The sequence below is a fragment of the Alternaria alternata genome (assembly GCF_001642055.1).
Source record: "Alternaria alternata strain SRC1lrK2f unplaced genomic scaffold CC77scaffold_11, whole genome shotgun sequence".
In the NCBI taxonomy this organism is placed as follows: domain Eukaryota; kingdom Fungi; phylum Ascomycota; class Dothideomycetes; order Pleosporales; family Pleosporaceae; genus Alternaria; species Alternaria alternata.
In genome coordinates, this window is record NW_017306200.1 from 785135 (window position 1) to 807225 (window position 22091).

General features: G+C 51.8%; 13 protein-coding genes across 13 annotated transcripts; 5 read left to right on the forward strand and 8 right to left on the reverse strand.

Moving 5' to 3' along the window:
- Positions 1–267: 267 nt before the first annotated feature.
- Positions 268–2176, forward strand: CC77DRAFT_936606 (hypothetical protein; the record flags this gene model as incomplete). Its single annotated transcript, XM_018534504.1, has 2 exons — positions 268–939; positions 1004–2176. The coding sequence occupies 2 exons, from the start codon at positions 268–270 to the stop codon at positions 2174–2176; spliced, it is 1845 nt and encodes a 614-aa protein (XP_018385764.1).
- A 223-nt stretch (positions 2177–2399) lies between these two features.
- On the reverse strand, positions 2400–4179 carry CC77DRAFT_1095209 (MFS multidrug transporter-like protein; the record flags this gene model as incomplete). The annotated part of the gene is made up of 3 exons (XM_018529783.1): positions 2400–3782; positions 3844–3958; positions 4013–4179. 3 exons carry the CDS (start codon positions 4177–4179, stop codon positions 2400–2402), a joined length of 1665 nt encoding a protein of 554 aa, XP_018385765.1.
- Positions 4180–4714: 535 nt separating this feature from the next.
- On the reverse strand, positions 4715–5604 carry CC77DRAFT_990043 (DNA glycosylase). The gene has a single exon (XM_018536302.1). The coding sequence runs from the start codon at positions 5560–5562 to the stop codon at positions 4843–4845; it is 720 nt and encodes a 239-aa protein (XP_018385766.1). The 5' UTR covers positions 5563–5604; the 3' UTR covers positions 4715–4842.
- Positions 5605–5991: 387 nt separating this feature from the next.
- On the forward strand, positions 5992–7886 carry CC77DRAFT_1061797 (autophagy-related protein 22-1; the record flags this gene model as incomplete). Its single annotated transcript, XM_018528468.1, has 3 exons — positions 5992–6144; positions 6218–6494; positions 6550–7886. The coding sequence occupies 3 exons, from the start codon at positions 5992–5994 to the stop codon at positions 7884–7886; spliced, it is 1767 nt and encodes a 588-aa protein (XP_018385767.1).
- A 43-nt stretch (positions 7887–7929) lies between these two features.
- CC77DRAFT_120834 (hypothetical protein) lies at positions 7930–9319 on the reverse strand. The gene has a single exon (XM_018530142.1). The coding sequence runs from the start codon at positions 9195–9197 to the stop codon at positions 7974–7976; it is 1224 nt and encodes a 407-aa protein (XP_018385768.1). The 5' UTR covers positions 9198–9319; the 3' UTR covers positions 7930–7973.
- Positions 9320–10481: 1162 nt separating this feature from the next.
- CC77DRAFT_1061799 (hypothetical protein) lies at positions 10482–12354 on the reverse strand (the record flags this gene model as incomplete). The annotated part of the gene is made up of 2 exons (XM_018528469.1): positions 10482–11885; positions 11932–12354. The coding sequence occupies 2 exons, from the start codon at positions 12352–12354 to the stop codon at positions 10482–10484; spliced, it is 1827 nt and encodes a 608-aa protein (XP_018385769.1).
- A 715-nt stretch (positions 12355–13069) lies between these two features.
- Positions 13070–13973, reverse strand: CC77DRAFT_121223 (hypothetical protein). The gene has a single exon (XM_018530143.1). The coding sequence runs from the start codon at positions 13580–13582 to the stop codon at positions 13106–13108; it is 477 nt and encodes a 158-aa protein (XP_018385770.1). The 5' UTR covers positions 13583–13973; the 3' UTR covers positions 13070–13105.
- CC77DRAFT_121224 (hypothetical protein) lies at positions 13974–15145 on the reverse strand. The gene has a single exon (XM_018530144.1). It carries the CDS (start codon positions 14953–14955, stop codon positions 14365–14367), a length of 591 nt encoding a protein of 196 aa, XP_018385771.1. The 5' UTR covers positions 14956–15145; the 3' UTR covers positions 13974–14364.
- Positions 15146–15279: 134 nt separating this feature from the next.
- Positions 15280–16159, forward strand: CC77DRAFT_1020856 (hypothetical protein). Its single transcript, XM_018525148.1, has one exon. The coding sequence runs from the start codon at positions 15438–15440 to the stop codon at positions 15759–15761; it is 324 nt and encodes a 107-aa protein (XP_018385772.1). The 5' UTR covers positions 15280–15437; the 3' UTR covers positions 15762–16159.
- A 697-nt stretch (positions 16160–16856) lies between these two features.
- Positions 16857–17339, reverse strand: CC77DRAFT_121247 (hypothetical protein). The gene has a single exon (XM_018530145.1). The coding sequence runs from the start codon at positions 17226–17228 to the stop codon at positions 16956–16958; it is 273 nt and encodes a 90-aa protein (XP_018385773.1). The 5' UTR covers positions 17229–17339; the 3' UTR covers positions 16857–16955.
- A 1208-nt stretch (positions 17340–18547) lies between these two features.
- Positions 18548–19594, reverse strand: CC77DRAFT_1061800 (ribosomal protein L15; the record flags this gene model as incomplete). Its single annotated transcript, XM_018528470.1, has 2 exons — positions 18548–19063; positions 19115–19594. The coding sequence occupies 2 exons, from the start codon at positions 19592–19594 to the stop codon at positions 18548–18550; spliced, it is 996 nt and encodes a 331-aa protein (XP_018385774.1).
- Positions 19595–19730: 136 nt separating this feature from the next.
- Positions 19731–21055, forward strand: CC77DRAFT_1020858 (hypothetical protein). The gene is made up of 2 exons (XM_018525149.1): positions 19731–19841; positions 19901–21055. Exons 1-2 carry the CDS (start codon positions 19811–19813, stop codon positions 21031–21033), a joined length of 1164 nt encoding a protein of 387 aa, XP_018385775.1. The 5' UTR covers positions 19731–19810; the 3' UTR covers positions 21034–21055.
- Positions 21056–21490: 435 nt separating this feature from the next.
- Positions 21491–21834, forward strand: CC77DRAFT_1009214 (hypothetical protein; the record flags this gene model as incomplete). The annotated part of the gene is made up of 2 exons (XM_018523577.1): positions 21491–21521; positions 21554–21834. 2 exons carry the CDS (start codon positions 21491–21493, stop codon positions 21832–21834), a joined length of 312 nt encoding a protein of 103 aa, XP_018385776.1.
- Positions 21835–22091: the final 257 nt, after the last annotated feature.

A 22091-nucleotide genomic window follows, 5' to 3' on the forward strand; every position in this document is an offset into this window, starting at 1 on the left:
CGACAATGGTCCTCCACACCGCTTGGCTATGAACGTGGCTTGGATTTTGCCTTCATGTCTGCCTTGATATGGCAAACTCCACTTCGTAATGACAGTTCACCTGATGGTAAGCTGGGTTATTTTGGGAGAAAAGAAATGCTGCGAGTGTGGACAGACATGGACGGTGTTGCGAAAGCTGAGTATCGTTGTGTATAAAGCATACTGGCTCTTGCTCACATCATCGACACTACAACCTACCATCTTCTACATACTTTCAAAACATCCATCATGGCAACATTCACCCCTATCCCGCTTCCTCAAATTGATGAACCGGCAGAGTACAACACGAACTACGTTCTGTATTGGCACCATGTCGGCTTGGAGCTTAACCGCGTCACACATACCGTCGGAGGCCCGCAGACTGGCCCACCAATCTCTGCTAGAGCTCTGGGCATGCTCCAGTTGGCTGTACATGATGCCTACTTCGCCATCCATCCCTCTTCTAGCTTCCTGACCTTTTTGACATCTGGCGCCGACAACCCTGCCTACGCTCTGCCCGAGTTGAGCGGCGCGGACGATGCCCGCCAGGCGGTAGCTGGTGCATCTGTTACTATGCTGTCTATGCTTTACATGAAGCCCCCTACCAACCCCAACCCCAATCCTGGCGCCACCATTTCCGACAACGCCTATGCACAGCTTCAGTATGTCATTGACAAATCAGTAACCGATGCACCCGGTGGTGTAGATGCAGCGTCCAGCAGTTTCAACTTCGGAAAGGCAGTAGCTACTGTCTTCTTCAACCTACTCTTCCACGCCCCGGGTGCCTCACAAGCTGGCTATCACCCTACACCCGGCCCATACAAGTTCGACGATGAGCCCACTCACCCTGTCGTCCTTGTTCCCGTTGACGCAAACAACCCGGATGGTCCCAAGCGGCCTTTCCGCCAGTATCACGGCCCGGTAAAAGCCCCCATGTACAAACTGCATATGAGACATACACTGACTTTGTACATCGGCGTTCTAGTTCTATGGCAAGACTGCTAAGCGTTTTGCTACACAGACTGAGCATATGATTGCTGACCCGCCAGCCATTCGTTCTGCCGTTGGTGAGCAAGCTGAATACGATGATAGTATTCGTCAAATCATTGCCATGGGTGGAGCTACCGGTCTCAACTCCACCAAGCGCAGCCCTTTTCAGACGACTCAAGGCATGTTCTGGGCCTACGATGGCTCCAACTTGGTCGGCACGCCACCCAGATTTTACAACCAGATTGTCCGCCGCATCGCAGTGACATACAAGAAGGAGGAAGACTTGACTAACAGCGAAGTCAACAACGCAGACTTTGTCCGTCTCCTTGCTCTGGTCAACGTAGCCTGTGCCGATGCAGGAATCTTCTCCTGGAAGGAGAAGTGGGAATTTGAATTTTGGCGCCCACTCTCAGGTGTTCGTGACGACAACTTCCGTGACCCAAATCGCCCAGATCGTGGTGACCCTTTCTGGCTCACCCTCGGCGCTCCAGCTACAAACACAAACGACATCCCTTTCAAACCCCCCTTCCCCGCTTACCCCTCCGGCCACGCCACATTCGGCGGCGCCGTCTTCCAGATGGTCCGCCGCTACTACAACGGACGAGTTGGAAACTGGAAGGACGACGAAGTGGACAACATCGCCATCGATATGATGGTATCCGAGGAGCTCAACGGGTTGAGCCGTGATCTCCGCCAACCCTACGACCCCAAAGCGCCCATTACCGATCAGCCAGGTATCGTGCGCACACGAGTTCCACGCCACTTCTCTTCCGTCTGGGAGATGATTTTCGAGAACGCAATCTCGCGTATCTTTCTCGGCGTCCACTGGCGCTTCGATGCTGCAGCCGCCAAGGATATTTTGATCCCCACGACGACAAAGGATGTCTACGCTGTAGACAACAACGGTGCTTCCTTGTTCCAAAACGTCGAGGATATTCGTTATACGACTATGGGTACTAGGGAGGGTCACGATGGGCTTTTGCCGATTGGTGGTGTGCCGCTTGGTATTGGGATTGCGAATGAGATCTTTGATACAGGTCTCAAGCCTACCCCACCGGAGAAACAGCCAGTGCCGCCGCCTCCATTCAACCAGAGCGGACCTACGAAGGAGATGTTGGAGGAAGCGGGAAGTGAGGAGCAGGTCCCTATGATGGACGTTGCGCCCTGAGATAACTGGGGGTGGTTGTCAGGAAGTTCGCTGCGTTCTCCTTGACTCAACAGATGAGTCTCGGTTGGTCATTGGACCGAGCCTTCCCATGTAGCATAGGTATTCATCGAATGCATGTATTGCAGAATACACAGATCGTCTTTTGACTTGCAAAGCCATCTCCATACCCTTCAAACCTCTTCCTGCAAGTAAGCTTTGCCTTGTGGCTGCAACCTGCCCCAGCTTATCTTCTGATCTTCATAACCGTGGGTTGCTTCCGCCACGCTGCAAGACTTGCGAGCAGAGCCACACCGCTGACGATAGAGCAAACGACAAGAGTCTCGTTGAATGCATCTGTATACGCTTGGCGAACGGCGAGGGCCGCGTCTGGCGAAAGAGTACGCATGGAATCGGCAAGTGATCCCAATTGCGCAACACTAACCACCATCGGGTCTAGAAGCTGCCGACGCTGTTTAACACCTAAGATAGCTGTTGATGCAGCGATACCGATACTTCCCCCTAGCACACGCACCTGAGCCATGATACCTTGCGCGACCGCTGTATCTCGCTGCTCGGCTTCAATGGATGCGAGTAAAGTTGAATTACTGACAGTCAGGCCGAAACCAAAGCCGAGGAAGACTTGCAGCCCATAGGCTCGAGCTTGCGGAACCACAGTATTGTCTAATGTAGACAGAGATGCAGCTCCAACTAGCATAAGAGCAGCACCAATGACGTTGATCGGGAAGGTGTTGTTTCTTTTACTCGAAGCCGCACCAGCAATAGTCGTTCCGATAGCAGAAGCACCAAGCATTGGTAGTAGAGCTATGCCCGACACAATAGCATTTTTTCCGTTGACCACCTGGAACCGTGTCGGCAGCGAGTATATGATGAAGAAATATGGGAAGCCTGTCAGCATCGTCGTGACCACTGCTGATATGTAGACTCTGTTCTTAGCTAGTCGCATTGGGAAGAGCGCACCTATAGTGTCAGGCCAGCGCCTTGCAACGAACCACTCCCAGGCCAAGAGCGCGACGAAGCACAGGACACCGACGACGAGTGGAGCAACGAAAAGTGCAGACGACCAGACGGTGCTATCCAAGAGAATGTGAATCCCAGCTTGCTGGAAAGCAATTACCGAAGGTACGGAAGAAGCAACCAAGAGAAGGAAACCTAAGATATCGATCTGCTTGAAACTGCGGCGCTGGAAACCTCGGATCCGAGCGTTTTCGGACCACGCCCCAATGAAAAGGATAAGCGTGATGATGCCAACGGGAGCATTCATCCAGAAGACCCAGCGCCAAGACGTATAGTTCGTTATGATACCGCCTAGAACTGGCCCCAGAATGCCAGACATCGCAATGATGGCTCCTGCCAAAGCACCGATCATCTTGGACATACGCGGCGATGCAATCTCAGTAAGAATAACGAAGCCCACTGAGTACAAGCCTGAACCGCCCACACCCTGTAGTGTCCGCATGGCTATAAGCTGGTCGAGGCTTTTACTGAAGCCACATCCGAGTGAGAAAGCGAGGAAGATTACAAATGCAGCGACGTAGGCGTTGCGACGACCGATCACGTCGGAGAGGCTTGCAAAGATGGCAGTGCAGCCAACGTAGGCAAGTGTGTACTAGATGTGAGTATACAATGTCATTACATATCTCACTTATAGTTTGTATGGGCGCACTTACTGACAAGGCAATCCAGTTGACCTTGGATAATGAGTGGAATTCTACACCAATTGTGTAGATGGCAGTTGCGATGATCGATGTGTCCAAGAACGATAAGAAGAGCCCAATACAGATACTAGACGATAGGTCGTCAGATAAAGGCTATCAAAGCCAGCTTTAACAACTTTACCTGCCATATAACGACACAAGTCTCCATGTTGCGATACCAGGCGCTGTAGCAGGTCCTGCTGCGATGGTATCAGGTCCAGCATTTATCCTAGTCTGCTCATCGTGGGCAACATCGATGTTGACTGGAGCCAAGATCGTCCGGGCACTGGTAGCTTTTTCGATATCCATGTTTGAGTTTTGTATGCGGCTTTAGGTAGTCGTGTGGACTAAAAGTGCTTTGCCAGCACACTTCTCACTGTAAGTACAGCCTCCGGACCAGATACCAGTGTGAACGGGATCCGGACGTAAAATCTAACAATCTTGCAGCTTCTAGGCTGTGATTCCGCTTCGTACGATATTTCTTGTTTTTTTCATTGCGGCGTAGTAGTGAGATGATTCTGTACAACGTCGCAGCAATTGATGTGCCGACTGTGGATTGCATGAACCGCTCCTACGGCCGTACCTGAGTTTAAAAAAGAAATTGTGTTGTTGGGAAATCTTAGCCTCACTGGAAGTCTAACCGGGCGTACGCCTTGCGACCAACGCTATCAATATGTGTCGCTTACTGGCTTCTCCAACGTCGCACAGCTTCTACGTTAGCAACTTTGGGAGTTCATCAGCGCGCTAGTATGCCCGGGTGGTCAGACAGGTGAGACATCTGCTTTTTTGGGTTGGGTTGATGCGGGCCACTTTCTGTTTTCCCAGACGAGTCTTCTTGCGGGGTAACAATGATGCTGATTTGTTCGTCGGTATGCGAAAACATATCCAATATGCGGAGTGCGCAGACTAGCACCCAATAAGCTACTACTTCTCCGAAGCCTAAACGTTCCGAGATATTGTATGTTGGAGCCGTTAACAATCTTTTTCTCGCCTCCATTTCAGATATGGTATTAATTCCTTATCCGTCGGTACAACTCTTTTCCATTCAGGCTCGATCCCATCCGTAGGTTCGATACCCCTCAATCTATCGCGATAGAAGATGCGATAGCTATCCAGTGCATAGGCGCCCATACCCGGCAGATGCGCAATCTCCCAGCCTTCTCTTTCATCATCAGGCCCTAAAATCTCTCCTGGCTTAACATCGGCACCACAACCATGATTGGGGTAATGTAACCTCCTGTACCTTCGTTCTTTGCACGGAGGAGCCGAGAGCCAGGTTTTCGCTAGTGCTATAAGGCGAGCCGCTCGAATTCGATGGAGGCCAATCGGCTGTAGCATTGTGGTTAAGTCTTCGAGAGATGCGGCGGACAGCTCATTTGGTGAAGGGTAGGCTGCGAGTATCTTGAAAAGAACTGGGCGTGCCATTTGGCCACGCGTTTGATTCCATAGGATCACTTGGACTACTAATGCGTACAGGCTGTCGCATACCCGCTCCTGGATGAGTCCATATTTTGCAGGCTGAAGCTGGAAAGGGAGGTCTGGCGGTTCTGGTATCACCGCTGGGTGGTCTTCAGTATCTATCCGGGTAGATGTCTTCGTTGGAGTTTTGCGCGCCTTAGGCGCGACTTTGGTCTTTCGCTTCTCTTGCGGAGCATTGGAAGCTACTCGACGGCTTCGCAAGGTGACTGGCATGATCAGGCATTAAATTCAACCGCCAGATAGATATTACTGAGCAAGCTCATACGCGCGTCTCAAACAGCGCATCGCTCTGGCGGCCAAAGACCTATATGGAAAGCTTGCAGCCGGTTTCATGACGCTAATGGGAAGTCGATGATGTAACGCGTTATTGAACCGCGCCATCAAGCCAACCCCCCTATCTGGTTAGGACTCTAGAGCATGCTTTTGGAACTGGTGTTTCAAATGAGTTGAGATGTACTGTGGAAAGTGAAACGCAGCTTCCCAACCAAAAGTGAGAGTGCTCTGACATAATCTTCATTGTTCGATACCGCCCCACCTATTTCCGACCCTCTCGGCAAGAACCCGGCACCACATCGGGATCCGGCAACAGTCTTACAAACCTCTATTCAATGCCGCACTCCGTAACTCCAACAACAAACAAACATGTCCTTCGACTTGGACGATGACGAAACGCTTATATCGATATCGCGCACCGATAGATATGAAGGCGAAGACACGAGTCCTACTACCGACCGCGAATTGAAAGCTTGGTATGCTTATCCAATCGCGGCCGAAGTCTTCGCTGTAGTCGCAGTGGTACGTCATAATCCTCTCCTTCACCAAACACGAACACACCTCCTTTCTTAGGATTTTTTGCTCAAAATACTAGGGTGCATTTCTCCCAGTGATTCTCGAGCAATTGGCCAGAGAAAATGGCGTTTTCTTCTCCGATCATTCAACACCGTGTGTTGATCATTCCGCTTCCGGAAGACTCCGGATACGCGAAAATGCAGGCCAGAAGGCCGAAGGAGGAGACTCTGAGCAATGCATGGTGAGATATCTTGGGAGAGACATGTCAACGAGCAGTTTTGCGATGTACACCTTCTCTACCGCTGTATTACTTCAAGCTGTGGTCTTGATATGTTTTAGTTCCTTCGCTGATCATGGTAAGTATTAGCACACAGTGTCCAATGATTCGATAATCACTAACAAGATCGCTAGGCCCGTACCGCAAGAAGATGCTCATGTTCACATCATACATGGGCGCACTAGCAAGTTGTCTCTTCATTTTCATCTCGCCATCACTATATTACTTGGCTCCAATCCTAGTAATCGTTGGCGTTTCAAGTCTAGGCTGTTCATTCGTGCTGCTAAACGCATTCCTACCGCTACTCGTCGCCAACCACCCAGATAACAACACGACCGGAAAATCATTCACATCTGATTCAGCGTCAGACGTCGAGCTGGAGTCCCTGAATCCCACCAGTGGACCTCCTTCGTCTGCACACCACCACTTGGACCCAAATCGATTGAAGCGGGATTTAGAGCGAAGTGCGCAAATCTCAAGTAAAGGCGTGGGGTATGGCTACATGTCCGCTGTCTTCGTACAGGTTTTGGCTATCTTGATAATCTATCTCTTCAGCAAAACTAGTCTTTCGAAAACCTCGCCTAGCCTCTCCATTCGAGTTATCCTATTCATGGTCGGCCTATGGTGGGCCATCTTCTCCATTCCAACATTATTGTGGCTACGTCCGAGACCAGGTCCACCGCTGCCCACCCAGAATAACCAGAGCTTTTCCGGAGGGAAGTCGTCGAGATTGCGCACGTTCTTGTTCTACACGTCCTTTTCTTTGCGTAGCTTCTGGGGAACACTCAGGAGAGCGATAAGACTACGACAGACATTGCTCTTTCTGATATCGTGGTTCCTGCTATCAGATGCAGTAGCAACAATATCTGGAACTGCGGTCCTCTTCGCACGCACAGAGTTGCATATGGGCACAATTGCCATCGCTTTATTGTCCATAACGTCCATCGGATCCGGCATCATAGGCGCATTCGCATGGCCGCATGTACAGAGGCGCTATGGATTACAGCCAAAGACGGTACTGCTGTGTTGTGTAGCGGGCATGGAAATTATCCCATTATACGGATTACTCGGATTTATCCCTCTGTTCAAGAGCTTGGGGTTTATTGGTTTGCAGAAAGCATGGGAGATTTACCCAATCGCCATTATTCATGGAATTGTCATGGGTGGTATATCATCGTATGCACGATCTGTATATGCTCCATTGATTCCAGAAGGCAGCGAGGCCGCGTTCTTTGCATTATATGCTGTTACAGACAAGGGTAGCAGTGCTTTCGGTCCAGCTCTCGTAGGTTGGATTGTCGACCAGGCGGGTACGATACGCCCTGCCTTCATCTTCCTGGCTGTATTGGTAGTGCTACCAGCACCACTTTTGTGGCGATTGGACGTCGAGAAGGGGAGGGAAGACGCGCGTGCCATGGCAGACGGAGATGTTAAAGGACGGGGGATGTATGAGAGGGTTCGTGAAGAATAATGGACCGACAATCGGAGTCGGTGGGTATGATATTGCGTAGATGATAGTACGCCGCCCAATGCTGTAAACGCCAAATGATGATATCCCTCAAGCCCGTTCTTCCATCTTCGGTCGCTTGCTGTCCCGATCGTGGTCATCTCCAAATCTCTTCCTCTCACCGAGCGGTTTTGCGTTTGCACCTGAAGGGCCCTCCCTATCCCGATCTCTGCCGCCATGAGCATCAGGCCTGAATCTCTCATCCACGCCGAAGTCGCCCTTGTCTCTTCGCGGCCGGTCATCACCAAAGTCACCCCATTTGCCTGTATCCTCAGTCTTCATGTCCCTGTACCTTGTCCGACCCTTTTTGCCCAGTTTTGTCATGTCCCTGATCTGCATGTACTCAGGCAGGATCTCTCGATTTGTCTCATCCTCGAAGCGCGCATTCATCAGATTCCGTCGATCTACTCCCAGTTCCTTTAGCTCATCTGTAAAGAAAGCACCCTTGTGGAAGTACTTTTGCATGTACTGCATCTGCCCGCGATCGCCCTTTTCTTCTTGTTGTTTCTCGATATGAGCGCGGTCTTCGGCTTCGCGTTCGGCGGCGGAGAGGTTGCGACGGCGCTCGATCTCTGCACGCTCAGCTTCGGCTTCTTCAATCGCGAGGCGTTCGCGTTTGATGCGCTTGAGTTCGCGAAGTTTCCAGGCGGCATACTCAGCATCGGGATCAACACCGTCAGTGTCGTCAATGGCGTTGATGTCGGCCTCTTCGACGTCGTCGTCCCAGTCTTTCTTGCCCGCTGCCTTCTCTGCTATGCGCTGCTCAACCTGCTCTTGCACCAGCGCTCTATTCTGCTCCTGTCGCCGTGCCTCCTCTTCTGCTGCTATGTCCTCTGCTGATTTGACAGGCGCCACTTTGTTCCGTTCGTTCTTCTTGAGAAACACTGGTCGCAGCAGTTTCTTCGGTGCTTCGTCCTCACTACTTGACTCTTCCTCAGATGATTCGTCCTCACTGCCGCTACCACTCTCGCTCCCGCTGCCATCCTCTTCCTCTTCTTCCTCGCTTTCTGTCTCGAACTCATCTTCTATCGCCTTGCGCTCCGCTTCAGATTTTTGTCGCGATGCAAGTTTGGATTTGAGCGCTGACTTAGGGAACGACGATGCGATTGGCGCGGGCTTTGGCTTTGCAAATGGTTTTGGCTTTGGCTGCTCCTCTTCCGATTCTGATTCCGAGCTCGACCGTTCTTCGGGTTCAGGTGCTGCTGTTGGCTTGCCAGCGAATTGGCGCGTTCGCACGGGCTGCGCCGTGAGTTTCTTAGATTTTGGTGGTGGCATCGTGGCGACTTTCAGGATAGTTGGCGTACAGAGAAAGTGTGCAAAGTTGAGTGAACCGCGAACGCGATACCGCGGCTCCTGCAAGCGGCTTGGCGCGCGTCAGGCCTGCTGTATGAGAGACCTCGTATTGTGTGCGTAAAGACTGCCCGGCTAAGTTACACGCAATCACCATATAGAATTGAAGACCAATCGCTGCAAATCCTGTTATAAAGTCTTAGTTTCTTGTCCTGATACGCAGAGGATGAATTGTAACCACTTTTGGTCGCCACGTTCACGATATCTACAAACACAAGCACAGAATTGCCTGCGTATGTAGCCAAATGCAAGAAGATCATGCTCAAGCCAAAATCTTGATAAAGCTGCTCACTCAATATCTCACATAGCAAACGTCTCCTGTCGACTGCCCTGGAAGAGGATTGTGACTTCTCTGTCCATCAGTATCAGCAACATCATCTTTTCAGTTTGTATTGTGACAGCTACAATATCAAACCTCATGACAAGGGAAAGTAGGAAGGTTATGAGGAATAAATCCTACGTAGTTAGAACATTACGATTCTATCTCAATTTACCGAATTCAGCAGTTTGTAGCAAAACTCATTTAGCATATCTAGGCGCATATTACTCAATGTGAACAACATGCTCATTCATTCTGAGACTGGCCGCCACCGTTCCGAGTATTGTGTACTGTTGAGCCAGAGATAAAATTATATGAATTACAGAGTCAAGCAGGATCTAGATAGGAAGAACAGCCAAGACCGAAGTCAGAGTTTTCACGCTGGAAGGGTGGTCTGCATACATGCCAGGCGACTGCACTTACTGGACGTTGCCTAAAGTTGTGAGATGAGCTGAGTCAATTCGTCATACATGTACAGTCAAACCGATGCTTTAAAGTAGTTGTACTTGAATTTTTGATTATTCACTCCTTTAGAGTTTTTGTTATCCTGGATTGAGGGTGCTTATCACAGGGTGATGATTTCCAGTGACTTAAGCACAGGCATTCTCGCCGTCCTTAAAACGCCCGTCGTATCAGAGCCGGTCTTAGGAAGACCTAAATATGTCGACCAGGCAAACAACTATATATACAATAACGCCTGTTGATGCAGTGACAGTATAAGGAAAGTGATGATCAAATCTATTGACCAATGAAATGCCCACTGAAAGTACCACCCAATGCAATGCACGCTCGAACGCAGCAAATATCGTGTCCTTTGGACTAAATGATGGGCAATCAAAGCAAGCCCGGAAAGTTCGTAAAGTTGTTACATGAAAGTAAGCGATACCCGTTCATCGGAAGATGGGTTGTTGAGGAACAGGTAGTTGGTTAAACTGATTAGTCTCAGGCCATGCACTACGGTCCATGTACGGCAGAAGCCCAGAGCGACGATCGGTCATTGGTCGACCCAAAGGCTGGTATTGCATCTGATCGTATCCGATGTTCCTCGCTGGATTATGGATCGACGTCGAAGGTGGGGGTACAAGTAGAGTCTGCACGCTGCGGACCGGTCGATAAGGAGACTGGCGTTGATTAAGGAAATGCGACGGAGATAATTGTCTCGAACCGGTTGCGGGATAGTTTCCAACAGGTGAAGAACCAGCTGACTGGGGATACGGACTGATCTGTCGGGACTGGTCGGTAGAAGGCGTGTAGTTATGAGGGTAGGAGGGTGGGCCCGATGAAGTTGGTGTGCTAGTCGGTTGCTGCCATTGGACGGGTGGAGGGTAAACCATGGCCATGGATCGTCCACCAGGGACCGGCAAAGGAAGATCTGACCAGTTCTTCAACTGGGTAGGTGGCATCTGCTGAGGTGGAGGTATCGAAAGACTTGGCAAAGGAGGTAGTCGGTTCACGGATGGTGGTGGCTCGAATGACCTATTGATAGGCGTCTGCAACGTCGGGATCAAAGGTGCATTACTGTAAGGACCAGGTGCAAATCCATGGGCCTGTCGCTTCATTGGAGGCTCAATGCTGTAATCGGCACTGCGTTTACGTTGAATGGGGCCTAATTCTGGCAGAGCGCCAATCGGAGAGACGGTGGCGGACGTGGCCTGTGGTTGCAAAAGCGGGGTATTCGAAAATGCCATGTGGTTCGGCGAGTACATCATCGAAGTTGGTGGTGACGTTTGCTGTTGAGTAGGCGGTGACGGAGCGTAGGTTTGTGGTAGGCCGAGCATGTTCTGGGGGCCAACTGGGCTTACAGCACCCGACGCTGGAATCTTTGATGCTCGATCAAAGAATGTGCCAAATTTGCCCAGGATGCCGTGCCACTCATTCCACTTCTCCTTGGACGTGAACAGGCTGTATCGCATATTGCTAAGAAATTCGACCTCCATGATGTGCACCTCCTGCACCGAGATACCCGAGACCTCGGCCCATGTCTTGTTGGTGTATGTGTTGTCATCGAGAAATTTGTTGCCCAGCATAAGAGCTACAGTCAGTAATCGATACTCGCTACCGGGCTTCCCCTTGACCGTGGGGTTGGTCAGCTTCAGCCTGTATATGAAAAGTAACGCCAAAAGAATGACATTTTGAGCAACCTGCGTAGTGGTCAAGATAGTTGCTACCCATTTTCTGAATCCAGTTGTGGGATGTGCGTCAGGAACGAGAGGCTGCATAGGCTGGCGTGGCGAGGCGGTCTCGAGTACTTGCTTGAGAGTTGTCGAGCTCTCGAACCAGAAGAGACATGTCACCTGGCGAGTCAGTTTCAGAATCAAGGGTGGGAGGATGTCAAATTACCTCTGCTGCCAGTTGAGGGAGACCCTCTTGCGGCGTGCTGATGGTTGGTGGTATCTTCAGGTTTGGCGATATGGTGTACTTCTTTCTCGGTGTCTGGGCCATCTCTTGTGCTTGCGGTGCTTGTCTTGGTGGACTAGGACTTCTTGCAGCAGCCACTGATCTGGAGTTGCCAATAGCAGGCAGTTGGTAGCCGTACTGATGCCCGGCACCCTGGTTTGGTGGAAGTGAGACTACCCTCACTGCTGAGCCCGGGAGGTCCGGGGGTGTGAGGGGAGCTCTTGGGGCTGTTCGTAGCGGGTCGTGCTCATAGTTGTTGGAGATGCTCGGGTAGGGAAGGTGCATCGTGGAGTCGAGCTTCGAGGAGCTGCGAGGTGCCGTGGCATACAGGTTAAAGGGAGGCTCCCGCGGCAGGGCGTGAGGCATTGGGTGAGGGAGCTGTAGCTCGAGCATATGGACGGCAAGAGACCAGGTGGAGAGGACGAGGTGAGTGATGAAAACGGCGGCGACGTCAACGGCAACAGGCGGTCATGTCCGGGCAGCTATTGTTTGCACGCTACTATTTTGCCTCAACCTTGGTCTGGAAGGATGGTGTTGACAATGGCCAGCTATGGATGGGGAGCAGGAGCAGGAAGGACTAGGCCAATCAACGCCAGGCAGAATCCGGTGCACGGCAACGACGCTTGCAACTAGGCTTGTAGGAGGTGAGGGTTTGGCAAAGGAGGGTGCAGAGGGACACAATAAAGAGACGTCAGGCCCGGTGAGCGTCCTTTGCGGATGGTGCTATGCCGGGAGCGGCTTGGTGTTGGGTGTGGGTAGTGGTGGTGGTGGTGGTAGTGGTGAGTGATTGATTGTGACTGTAGGGAGGCGGATTGTCGGGGGCCCGCACGCTGGCATGGCAAACATGGCTTGGGGCCGTTGGATTTGAATAAAACATAGGTAATTCACACACACGGAGTCGTGAAGGCTCGGAAGGTTCCAGGCAGGAGCGAGCAGGGTAGGAGGAACGCCCCAAGAGGCTGATCCAGGACCCAGAAGGAGAAGCCGCGCTCTGACATCAACCGCGCCTGGAAGGAGCTAGGGGCGCACGGCCACCAGCACAAAGCAACCGCGACCGGGGGTTCGCCGCGAGGACAGGAGCGACCGACGCTGCTAGCAGCCAAGCCGCGCGGGCTAATTACATACTACTACAACAAGTACAGCACGAGCAACGTGAATAATCAATCCCTGCGCCAAACCACCCCAGCACCAGCTGCGCCGCGCGATACAGCCTCAGCGCTCCCGACCCGTCTGATTGGCGCCCCCTCATTCGCAGGCGATGCATAGTGCGCGTCCAGAGGGGCTTCAGCCATCTTCCACCCCACCACACACGACCTTCCCAGTGCGCACTGCGACAGTGGGACACCATCCGGCCACAAACGAAGAAACGATAGCGCTGGTGGGCCTCATCAACGACCTGCAGCCTACATGGTAGGCCTGCTGCCTCCCCGGAGCGCTGCCGTCTCAGACACGACGACTGATCAGAGAATGTGAGATCCCTTACGCATCGCGGCCACCTGCACCCGCCAAGGCGGAGCATACACCACGAATGAAGGCCGCTGTCTGCCACATCCAAACTTTGCCAGCAGCAGGAATTGCCGTAAGCGGCAGCCATCCATGAATAATCGCTATCCTAATCACCCTCCACCAGCGCCAGGCGGTCTGGAAGGGCACTTTACGCGTGCAGCGTCCCGCCCATGCCGTGTTTGACCAGCTGCTGCCAGCTTGCCGCCCTCAGGCATCTAAAAAGCACACAGGCACGCTGATGCAAGCGCAAGCATAGCGAACTGGCGAGACTGGCAGACGACGGCGCTGTGCTGCCAGACGAGGAAGCGACACGAACCAGTCGCCCAGCCAGCCCGCCCTAGCCAAATCGCCGTCTTACCTTTCCCTAAGCATGCTCTACATCCGAGCCCGAACCCTGTCCTCCGCGAAGCTTCCCATGCTGAAGTTTGAGCGAGTGCTGCTGATCTTCAATCCTCTTTTTTTTTTGCAGATGATTTTGCTTCGTGACTTCCAATCATGTGGAGCTCGACCGCTGCAGCCCTCGGTTCCGATGCTTCCGGCGAATGGCAAGTATGATGCACCCCCGACGCTAGACGAACTGTTGTTATTGAGGCCGGCCATGTGTTGCGTGCAATCCAAGTTGAGGCAATCTGCACTGCAGAACCGCCATTTTGCAACGCCCCTGACGAAACACGAATCGGGCTATTGCGCGCGCCTCAGTTGCTGCATTCTGCATTCCATCACGCTGCCCATCAATCAGGCTGGCCATAGCTGCTGCTTGGGCATGCGGCTTGCTTGGTGCATCCACCTGTCCCGGACGCCTGTGTTGCAAGTCTGGCAAATCTTGCAAACGACATCCAGTTCCAAGGTTGCCATTGCTGACCCGTCCAACTAGCACCGGCGTCGTGAAGCATGATTGCTTATCGAGTCGCCTGCTTGGCTAGCAGCGCTAACCGTGAAACCGTGACGGAAATATGGCCAGAGCAGCAAGGGATACGCAGCCCGTAATCTATCGATAGCACTGAGCAGAGTCTGTGCCGCCGGTGATCCTGCTTCGCAATGCAATGAGGTTGTTGATGGAACGGTGGAGCTTAGCAAAGCGAGCGCCGTCATACGTACATGTGCAGGGGGTGCCCGTCGCGCTTTCCTCGGTCCGTCACTCACTTGCAAAAAAAGAGCTGCCCACGTAATCGCGTCTACATAACACATGGATGGCAAACGCTTGCAATCACCAAGCATGGATGCATTCCAGATGCTTGTTAGTAGCCATCCACCACCCGTAAAACTATAGCATCGGTACGATGTCGGTGTGAGGAGCGACATCTCAAACACGCCCCTTCGCTCCATGCCAACGGGAGGCTCGGGATGCCTGGACGACTCGGCTGGCGATTCGCTGATACGCGTGATACGACCGCCCATGGTCCTCCACCGCGCTGCAATAGTCATGGCTCTATCGAAACTAACTTCGCCGCTGTGCATCATCGCCTGCAGTGCCAGTACCTTCGTACATGTTCAACAGCGATCCCGTCTGACCGAGCGTCTTGACCGTCGTGTGGAGATTGATGGTGACTATTTTGGCGCAGAAAGGGCAATAGCTCCTTCCACGGTCGGCTGGGGGGGCGTAGTACGGAAGGGACGGACGATACTCGGCACCGCTTTCCTCACCATTACACGAATATACGAGCCCCAACGACTCGTTTCCGTCTTGCCCAGTCTATACCATGAACGGCACATCTATTAGCTTGGCCATGGCGCGCTGAGACGTACCGCGCTTCCACGACGCGTACATTACACCATGCATCTATCGTCGATGGACTCCATCGTCTGCCTTCAACAAATCGACCCTGCCGAGCAGCAGCTTCATGGATGCGCCCCTAGTGCATTTCATCATGTGCAGCAACCTGGCCACAAGACGTTTGCCAAAACCACTCAGCCGAGATCATCGTATATGGTTGGCGCCAGCGATGAGCACGCAAGCCCTTGGCCAGCGCGCGATATGGGTGGGGTTTTTTTTCGCCGTCCTCTTACGACACTGTGCCCAAAAACGTTCGCGATCAAGAAGTGCGATGCATCTTGGCTACGGCTCTTTAATTCCGGTCTACGATTGCTGCCTTAGCGGCCCAGCTGCAAAAGCAGAACGCGATAGACGCACGCACTGCAACAAGTCTCATGCCGACTCAGGATCTTGTACTTCTTTGCCACACGAGTCCACTGGGTCGAGTTTAGCCTTTTTGCACGGCTTGCGGCGTCCTCAGATCCCTATCCAGTTCCCCGCTCTCTGGTGCTGAAAGAAGTAGGTCAGACGGTTCCCGACGAATGAGCAACGCGCAACCCCACGCTCTAGAGCGAGCACGCCTTAATCATTCAGCAACCCAACATCAAGGTCTGCTCGTCCAGTATGATGGATCCCTTGCTATGCTTAGATGTGATCCTCTGGTCATTGTATTAAAGTATAGTGTGACGCAACCACATCGCACTCGGGCTGCAAAGCCGTTCGTCTGACAGTGATACAGCATGCTGACCGGACAGGCCATAATGCGGGAGGATAGGCTTTATCCAAGGGGTACCGATACTTGCTACTTCCCACCGGAGATTGAATGTGAATATGTACAAGGGCGTTGGTACCGATCCACGAGGCCATGCTAGCCTGCCCGATGCACAGCTGACCCGTATCATCTATCCCGCGGCTGACACTGTCATGGAGGACGACAAGTCCCGTATGCGTTACGCCACGAGCTTCATTAGCACACTAGCGAAGCCACTCACGCGTCAGTCAGCCAACCAACTTTGTGTGACCAAGTCGCACCTTATTATCATGCCCCATGCGTACCAAGTATCATGCAGGAGGCTCCATCTATTTGCGCCAAAGACAATGCTTCCGACGTCGGTAAACCCTCGCTATCTTTTCCAAATACAATTCATCGAGCTAGTTTGCCAAGTTCAGGCTCTACTTTACTTTATTGCCGGGCGAGACTCCTTCAAGGCTACACAACAAACGACTTGCAATTCGTTGGCTGCCTAGCGCTCGATTCGAACAACGATGTTCCAGCTTGGACATCTGGCGGTGCTTTCGACGCGCGCGACGAGTCATCGTGCCACCATCATGCAACAACCAACAAAGGCGACCGGCTAACATCACTCCACACCTCCTTCCGTGTTCAGAAGCAACTTTTGGGGTGTCGCTCGCGGAGCCGGTTGCAGCTCACCTTCCAGACAACACGAACGCACCCCGTGTACAGACGTTGTACTTGCTGGAACGGACTCAGGCCGCGCTCACCCCTCTAGGAGCCGCAGTACATTGCTCAGCGCATTTGATTCAACCGTATAAGGAAAAGCGACGCATCACTTTCTTACTTCAAAACGAGACAGCCTTTGCACCACGTGCATGTCACCGAATGGATCAGGATACGTTGGCTTGCGCCACCATGTGCATTCACAGATGATCCTGCCGAGTTATCGCTACGCATCCCCATAGTCACTACTCAGCCTTGTGCAGCGACAAAGAGAGACGAAGCAAGCAAGAACGCCGCACGCAGCCGTCGACTCAGAGGATCTGTAAGACGTGCAGACAGTCTCACCGGCTCGCACAAGCGGAGCGCCGACCAACTAGGTCTATGCTGACTCCTATGGACATGTCGCGGCTGTTTACCACCGGCACGAAGGCTTTCATGTGCATCATCATCTTCCATCGTCCGTCTCTCACTGCAGCTAATAGTTTTGTGACATGTTTCCAAGGACATCCAGAGGAAGCTCATGTCTCAACTGCACTGCCTGACAGGGCGGGATTCCGCATAACTAAAATCCCTGTCAGCGTCTGTCAATCCATGTCATGTCCACATATCTAGTTTTACATTGGCCTGACCTCTCGTCATCGGATAACGTCCTCGTTGATTGCAGATCACAAATTCCCGTCACACGGGTGCCCGCCCTCCGGTGAGGATGCCCCAGCCTCGACTAAACAGGCATTATTGCTGCCGATGAAGCTGAAGTTGGGCTCCGCTATCACGAAAACAACCGTCGCTTCTACCGGCACGAACAAGCTCGTTTGTTCGCTGGGTTGTATCCCAATATTGAAACGTACTGCAAAAGGTGTTCGCCTTCGACATTGGTGTTTCGATGTAATAGAGGATTGCAAATACATTTGCAGCATTGGTTAATCGGGCCCAGGCTGCTTCTTAGAGTATGCGATTAAGTGAAGATTATTCGGGTCATTCTTAGAGGAGAAACGACTCAAGAGGGAAGTTAGCCGAACTAGCACACGTTAACATAGATTACGCTGCGGAACTTAATCCTCAGCTGAGACACCTTTGGGGCTACCTAGCTGCCTGTACCACATTTGGCTCATCGGCCAACATGAATCGAATCTCAACACGCTGTTGTAGACTTTCAACGTGAGGCTTGCACTTTTTCTATTCCTCACACCCAGACCGACATGACATCAGCAATATAAAATGACACAAGGCCTCCACTTCCAGCACAGGGACTCTGCCGACGTCCGTGCCATCTGACATGAATTTCCCATGTCTTGCACCAAGCATGATCCGTACACTGGGGTAATGTCGCAGGATTCAACAGTGAGGACTGACCATTGTGGACAGTGCGACACGTTTCATGGTGATAGTAATAAAACGTTTCGAAACAAGCATGATCCCGCGCTTCTTTGTTGACGCCGACTTCACTAAACACACCGCCGCAGTGGTTGTTGTTGGGGCTATGCACAAAGGTGCTGAATTGTTGGTTGTTAATTGGGTTTTGGGTTACTTCTGCTTTTAGGGATGCCGCGCAATGGCTGATGTTAGGCTGCACAGCCACTTCCTACTATGTGCCTGCCGGATAACGACATCGTGGCAGAGCTAGAGACGATGGTATCTGAGCCTATCTGTTAGTCAATGGTGCCAGTGTTGGTCAGCGGAGCGAGCGTCCAAAGAATGTTTGGTATGGACAAGAATTCGTAAGCCGATGGATGCACGTCAGGTCATTGTTCTGCATTGCGTCTCCACCCACTGTAGTAGTACGTACGCGTGGACGACTACTGATTATACACATAGTATGATACATGCTCCGGTGCCCCTCTCTAAAATAGCTTGTTGTCCGCGCTCGCCTTGGCGGCATCTCTCCTCGCGCTCTGCTTCTTCCTGTCTTTGGCCTCGCCTGGCGGCTTGAAGAACAGACTCGGGCTCTCGCCATCCTTCATGAGGTAGTTCAAGTACCCTCTATGTGCTGGATCGCGGTAGTATTCAATGTCTTTTCTGCCAGTCGCATCAGGCAGTCTGTACTTGTACTTGGAACCAATCTGCTTCATGACAGCAGCCATGGCTTCGTTCTTCTTTTCTTCACTGGCTGTCTGAAGGGCGCTGAGGATAGGCGAAGGGATCTTGGCGGCTGGCAAACGGCCGGTGAGAGCGACAAGGTCTGGTGAGGCTTGAAGAGATATGGTAGGGTGTGTGTCGCCTCGAAGGACGCGTTTGATGGCTGTGGGGGAGTAGAAGCGTGTTGTTACGCTGCCGCCGAGAGCTTCAATGCGTGCGATAGCGTCGGCAGAGGCGCGCGAGACGACGATGTTGATGGGTGTAGTCAATTGCTCCGGATTCTGCAGTCACAATTAGCATCCATGCAGCGGGCGTAAAGGGTAGATGCATACCCTCGCCAGCAACTTGACGCCATGCCTCTTAACGCCGTGCAAACACCTTGATTTGGCCAGTTCCTTCATAGTGATGGGTTTCTTGGGGTCTAATCTCCCTTGGTTGATCCAATCCTGAATTCGGTCCAGATTGATCGGCGACATTTCCACCTTGAAGGGGTTGTACTTCCCCCGCCCTCGCTCAGGATTGGTGATCCATTGTGGTGTCTGACCTCCCTCAAAACCTGCCGGGACTTTGCCGTGTGCGTGCTGACCCTTCTGACCACGTCCACCGGTTTTTCCCTTTCCTGAAGCAGGTCCGCGACCTCGGCGGATCTTTTTATTGTAGGCGCCTGAATTGTCGGAGAGCGAAGACAGAATGGACGCGCATCTTTGCTGAGCGGGCCAGAGAAATGGGGCGATCGATGCCGCTGTAGGTGTTCTTGAACATACAGACAGCAGATTTGAGGCGGCTCGGACCGCTCTTAGCCGTGGTGGCATGGCTGTGGATGGCTATCCTCCTGTTGGCAACAGACTCGCTGGTGTTGAGCGGATGCGAAGATTCGATGATGAGTCAGCATTCATGTCCGCGGGATCTAGCCTTTCTCGGACGTTAGCCCTGTGCAACCACGCCGCAACTATAGTCTTATCTTCTTGTGTCACTCTTACGATTAATTCTCAGACTGCTTCTTTCCAATCTTCTGATGGTCCTCGATAATGGTTCGTCTTTTTGTGCCTCCGGGTGCAGGTGAGTTTGGTGACTACATAGCATCTTATCTTGAGCGATAGCTATTCACACACAACAAGGTCTCCATCCAGCCATACGCGAACAAGAAGAACCTTTTTGCGCAAACGAACTAACTGCAACTATCTTGTTGCCGCCGATAATTGCTACTACTCTCCTTCTGGGTCGAACTATTATTAAAAGACCATTGCTGAGTTTGCCGACAAAATCTGCGTACTTCTTCACTAGAGCAGGTCTTGGTACAGTCATTAGCGTACCTACGATGGTTTACTTGACGCACCGTGAACGTCAGCTGGATGAAATGATCCTTCGCTACGAAGGCATTACCCCGCCAAAATACCAGTTGTGGCAGAGCAGCCACGGCTTCACGGGCGATGATGCTATGCTTGCCGGAGGAATTGCAGGCCTACTCATTTCCTTTAGGATGAAGGGTTTGAATAGTATTTCAGTTGGAAAACGTCTGCTTGGAAGGCTCGGAGCCGTCTCTACAGGAACGTGGGCCGGGTTATTGGCTTTTCCATTCCTGGGACTGAATATGGATCAACACATGCCATCCATACAAAGGTCTCGTTACGAGGAGGCTGTGGCTTTGCGTAGACTTAACGACGACCCGAAGTTCAACAAGTCTTTAGTCCATGTTCCCATGCTTGCAGAGCGACACTGGAAGCGAACGGTTATGGCTGAACAGGAAGCAATGTCATTCGCCTCCTTGACAAAGGAGGAGAAGGCTGTGTTGCGCCCCCACATGGCGTTCAGTTGGCTGGATACTGCCAGTCACAAGTTTGTGACTACTATGATAAAGAATGGCCATCGCGTGGAATGGAGATTTCCAAGGGATGCATCACCAGCGCAGAAGAGAGACTATATCCTCAGAGAAGTCGAATGCGTCGCAGTAATGTTCAGGCCATTTTCGCTCGATCACAGTGAGGAATATATCATTCTAAACCACATATTGTTCGATTTGATATCTGGACTACCTGAAACAGAAGATGGGGAGCATCAGAAGCAGTTTTATATGCACGATTGGCTGAGCTTAGTCGATGTGGCAAGGGGAGAGACTCACGTTCCAGTAGAGACTGTGGAACAACTGCACAATTACAAGAACGGGCTTCTAGAGCAGGAAAAATTCAAACATGCTGCAGCAGCAGAAGCACTTATACGGGACTTTGAAGAGCGTGCATTGCGGAACAAGTAAGCCAGAAGGTATTCTATACGACACTCGGAGGCACCCTGGAGGAGAGTTAGTATGAATACCGTCATGCTACTTTACTGGTAAGCTGATATCCAGCGGGCCAAAGCTGACGCCGCTCGCACTATGTCCCCACCTGCGCACGAATACGTATCTTTACATTATACAAAGCACATACAGTAGATATGGAGGATACAGGAACAGAGTGCAAGAGCGCAGACATTCCAAGGACGTATCCTAGTCAAGCAATGTCCTCATTCTACGCACGCCATAGGTGCTACAGAGGAATTGCACTTCAATGATCAAACACGTACGCACGCGCACATACACACAACGTTGGAGTGGTCAAAACCTAACGCCTCTTAATCATTGTATTTCATGCATTTACACCTGCGAATAGTGCGTTTTACGGCACCCCTGGACTCCATAATAGATGGAATTCGTATTCATTCACACACTGACCATGTACATTGTACCCCCAATCTTGCGTTCAAGTACGTTTTCCTGAACTGTATATACTCAACAGCCACACGCTACAATCGAACTAATCTACAACGTCTACCCACTCACCCTCTTCTATCCAAAACAATTGAGATGTCCGAAAACAACAACGTTGAAGACTGGCGAAAGGTCACAGGCATTGGCACTGGTCAGAAATGGGGCGCAACTACACAGCAGTCCACTGATGGGCGCGCATGGGGCATTGCGATTAGCCAGTCGGTCAACGAAAGCAAGCCGCCGCCTTCTAAAGGATTGAATGCTGCGGCTCCGTCGTTCACCCCTGGCAGCGTCAAGTCGAAGACGTAGGTGGTATGTGCTTTGGTGGAGTTTTACTATGGCAAGAATAGACATCTAGAAAGAACAAAAGCTGTAAAATTGGCGTTTCCAAATCTCACCTAAGTGCATCGTACGCGCGGGGCTTGAATGCTCCCGGGTGGTCTCTATCTTAGTCTTTTCTCCATGACTTGGATTTTGAAGTCTCACGCATCTGTTGTTAGTCTCTATGTACACTAGGGTGATGCATGTACGACAAGTAAAGCGGTAAGCGAACAGATCAGACTTTC